At 60.8% G+C, this 3690-nt stretch overlaps 1 protein-coding gene across 1 annotated transcript in view; it reads right to left on the reverse strand.

Annotated features, from left to right (window-relative positions):
• The window catches only part of CARM1 (coactivator associated arginine methyltransferase 1), a gene marked incomplete at its 3' end in the record, with an annotated part of 9881 nt that overhangs the window by 3410 nt on the left and 2781 nt on the right, over positions 1-3690 (reverse strand). Inside the window, exons 2-5 of the mRNA XM_057388616.1 lie at positions 1887-2190; positions 1704-1810; positions 1088-1192; positions 17-127 (exon numbers count right to left, since the gene is read on the reverse strand). Of these exons, the coding sequence (XP_057244599.1) occupies positions 17-127; positions 1088-1192; positions 1704-1810; positions 1887-2190 (627 nt within the window). The remainder of the gene's footprint in view (positions 1-16; positions 128-1087; positions 1193-1703; positions 1811-1886; positions 2191-3690) is intronic.

A 3690-nucleotide genomic window follows, 5' to 3' on the forward strand; every position in this document is an offset into this window, starting at 1 on the left:
AGCCCTCCCAGCTCACCTCAGCGTGCTGGGCCATGGTGCTGGCTTCCACCGCGTAGATCTTGCGCGCCCCAGCCTGCGCCGCGAAGAAGGAGAGGATTCCAGAGCCACAGCCAACGTCCAGGACAATCTGGGGACAGGGGGACACGGGGGATGTGAGGGGCTGGCATTTATCCCGCTCCAGGACCCGTGGATCCGAGCAGATGCCGGGGATTAGGGCGGCACCGGAGCCCAAAGCCGCTTTGATCCTATATTTAACGCCGYGGCGACGGYGGCTCCCRGAGGAGCGGGATCGTCCCACCCCTYKCCAGGTGTGGTCCCAAAGGAWGTGAAAATCAACCCCATTTCTGGCTCTGGGATGAGGCTGTGCTGCTGCAGCCAGAGCCAGACCCAAAACCAGGCTGGTTTGTCCCCAAATGGGGCGGGTTTGTCCCCAAAATGAGGCTGGTTTGTCCCAAAAGCCATCAGGCTTTCTGAAAAATGGGGGCAGATTCTCTAAAACAGAAGCCACGATTCCCAGCAGAAACAAGGCTGGTTCCTGTGTAAAAAACAGCCAAATTCTCACTAAAACTCAGCCAAATTCTCCCTAAAACACAACCAAATTCTCCCCAAAATGACCCAGATTCCCCCAAAACGTGAACCAGGATTCCCAGCAGAAACCAGGCTAGATCCCGTGCAAAAAACAAAATTCACACAAAAACTCAGCTGAATTCTCCCCTAAAACACAGCCAAATTCTCCCCAAAACTCAGCCAAATTCTCCCTAAAGCACAACCAAATTCTCCCCAAAGCACAGCCAAATTCTCCCCAAAACACAGCCAAATTCCCAGTAAAACTCAGCCAAATTTTCCCTAAAGCACAACCAAATTGTCCCCAAAATGACCCAGATTCCCCCAAAACGTGAACCAGGATTCCCACCAGAAAGCAGGCTGGATCTTGCACAAAAAACCAGCCAAATTCCTACTAAAACGCAGCCAAATATCCCTCAAACCAAGCTGATTTCCCCCCAAATGATCTGATTCCCCCCCAAACTGAGCTGATTTCCCCCAAAACGAGCTGATTTCCCCCCAAAAGGACCCCGATGGCACAGACCTTGTCCTTGAAGTCGCTGTGGTTTTGCAGGATCGCCCGCTGGTACGTCCCCGTGCGCACGTAATCCTGCATCATGTTCTGCTGCTGGGACAGGTACCCGTAGAACTGCCGGACACACGGACACGGCGTCAGGATGGGATGGGAATCATCCACCAGGAGAGGGAATTCTCCCTCAGGAGAGGGAATCATCCACCAGGAGAGAGAATCATCCACCAGGAATGGGAATTGTCCCCCAGGAATCCTCCCCCAGGAGAGGGAATCATCCACCAGGAATGGGAATCATCCACCAGGAGAGGGAATCATCCACCAGGAATAGAAATTCTCCCCCCAGGAGTAGGAATTTTCCCCCAGGAATGGAAATTCTCCCCCCAGGAATGGAAATTCTCCCCCCAGGAGTAGGAATTCTCCCCCCAGGAATGGAAATTCTCCCCCCAGGAGAGGGAATCATCCCCCGGGAGCAGGAATTCTTCCCCCAAGAGCAGGAATTCTCCCCCAGGAATGGAAATTCTCCCCCCAGGAGCAGGAATTCTCCCCCCAGGAGCAGGAATTCTCCCCCAGGAATGGAAATTCTCCCCCCAGGAGCAGGAATTCTCCCCCCAGGAGCAGGAATCCCCACCTGGAAGTACTGCACGGCCGAGGACTCCTCCGTGCGCTCACTGAACACCGAGCGCTCCGTGTTGTGGCCCCGGCAGTTCTTCAGGATGTTGTAAAAGGAGCAAAAATCTGGAGGAAAAGGGGGCAGGAGGTTATGGGGGGGCTCCCCAGGGGGATCTGGGGGGATCCAGGAGGGGTTTTGTACCGTTGGGGGTCCCGAATTGCAGCAGGACGCTGTTGCAGCCCAGCGTGATGATGAAGGATTGCTTCCCCACCCGGCTGCACTCGGTCTCGCGGGACACGGAGCACTTGAACACGCAGACATCTTCATCTGGGAGGTGGGAAAAATRGGARTGGGGGGAGAAAAAYGGGAGAGGAGGGTGTGGAGAGGGAAAACGGGGCGGGGATAGAGGAAAAATGGGGTGGGATGGAAGGGAAAATGGGTGGGGCAGAGAGAAAAATTGGGTGAACACCAGGCTGAGCCCCCACCCCTGTCCCGGTTTCAAACCCTCACCACAGATAAAGCACAATTAACTTAATTAACCCCTAATTACAGCGGAGGAGGACCCCTAAAGCACAGCCTGGGGGGAGGAGGGAGGGAAGATGCAGATATCAAGGAAAAGAGGGCTGAGAGCCTGGGGCTGAGCTGGGAATTGCCCGGGGAGACATCGTGGGAATTGGAACAAGCCCGAGAGTCGGGAACCGCCCCGGGGGTCATCCCAGGACCGGGAATCGCCCCGGGAACCATCCCGGGGGTCATCCCAGGACCGGGAATCGCCCCCGGGGTCATCCCAGGACCGGGAGCCATCCCGGGGGTGATCCCAGGACCGGGAGCCATCCTGGGGGTCATCCCAGGACCGGGAACTGCCCCGGGGTCATCCCAGGACCGGGAGCCATCCCGGGGCTCATCCCAGGACCGGGAACTGCCCCGGGGTCATCCCAGGACCGGGAACCGCCCCGGGAGCCATCCCGGGGGTCATCCCAGGACCGGGAATCGCCCCCGGGGTCATCCCAGGACCGGGAGCCATCCCGGGGCTCATCCCAGGACCGGGAATCTCTCCGGGAGCACGGAGTCATCCCGGGAGCCACAAATTGCCCCCGGGACCGGGAGGCATCGCAGGAGCCCCCGGGCAGCCAGCAGAGCATCGGCAGCTCCGGCCGCTCTCACGCCGGGAAATCCAACCCCAAAAAAACGCCGTTTTCCCCCGGGACGCGGCTGCCGGAGCCTCCTCCCCTCCCGCCGGAGCGGCCACGCGGCGCTGGAAGTTGCCGGCGGGGTCGGGAGCGGCGGGGAGCGAGGCCAAAGCGGGGGCTTCCAGCCCGGGAACACCTGCACCGAGCCGGGAGCGGGAACTGCGCCGGCCCGGGCTCTTTGTGGCCGATGAAAGGACCGGCAGATGTTCCGGCAGATGTTGCGGCGGGGAACGGGCGGCCCGAGCCCCCCGGAGCCCCCGGCCCGGCACACAAAGGCTCCTCCGGAGCAGCTTCCGGAGGCTCCGCGGGGAACATTCGCGGCTCCGCTCCGGCGTTCCCGGGAGCCGCCGGCGGAGAACGGGCCGGGCCGGCACCGGGAGGAGCCGCGGGTTCAGGGATGAAGCGGCGCCCGTGCCTCAGTTTCCCCCCTTCCCCCCCGCGATCGGTGTCAAAGCCGCCTCCGCGCCGCGCGTTAATTATTCGCGCTGATTAATTAACGGAACGGAACGCCCCGTTAGCGCGGAGAGAAGCGGGTCGGGGGGTCGTTGCCCCCCAGCACGGATAATCCGCCGGAATCCCGGCCGGACGCGGAGGATCCCGAGCACAAAGCGCAGGAGACGCCGGCTTTGGGGGAAAAGGGGGAGAAAATGCCCCAAACCACGGGAAAAGCCGGAATCTTGCGCGGAGACAAAGAGAACTCGGCGCCGCCGCCGCCCCCCGCGCCCCTGGAATTCGGGGGGTGCCACCGGGAGCGCCCCCGGGCGCCGGGAAGGTCACGGAAAATTGGGGCCGTTTCGGGTAAAAGTGGGAAGGAG

The sequence above is a fragment of the Malurus melanocephalus genome, unplaced genomic scaffold, assembly GCF_030028575.1.
Source record: "Malurus melanocephalus ecotype Western Australia unplaced genomic scaffold, MMel_1.1 scaffold_2179, whole genome shotgun sequence".
Taxonomy (NCBI): domain Eukaryota; kingdom Metazoa; phylum Chordata; class Aves; order Passeriformes; family Maluridae; genus Malurus; species Malurus melanocephalus.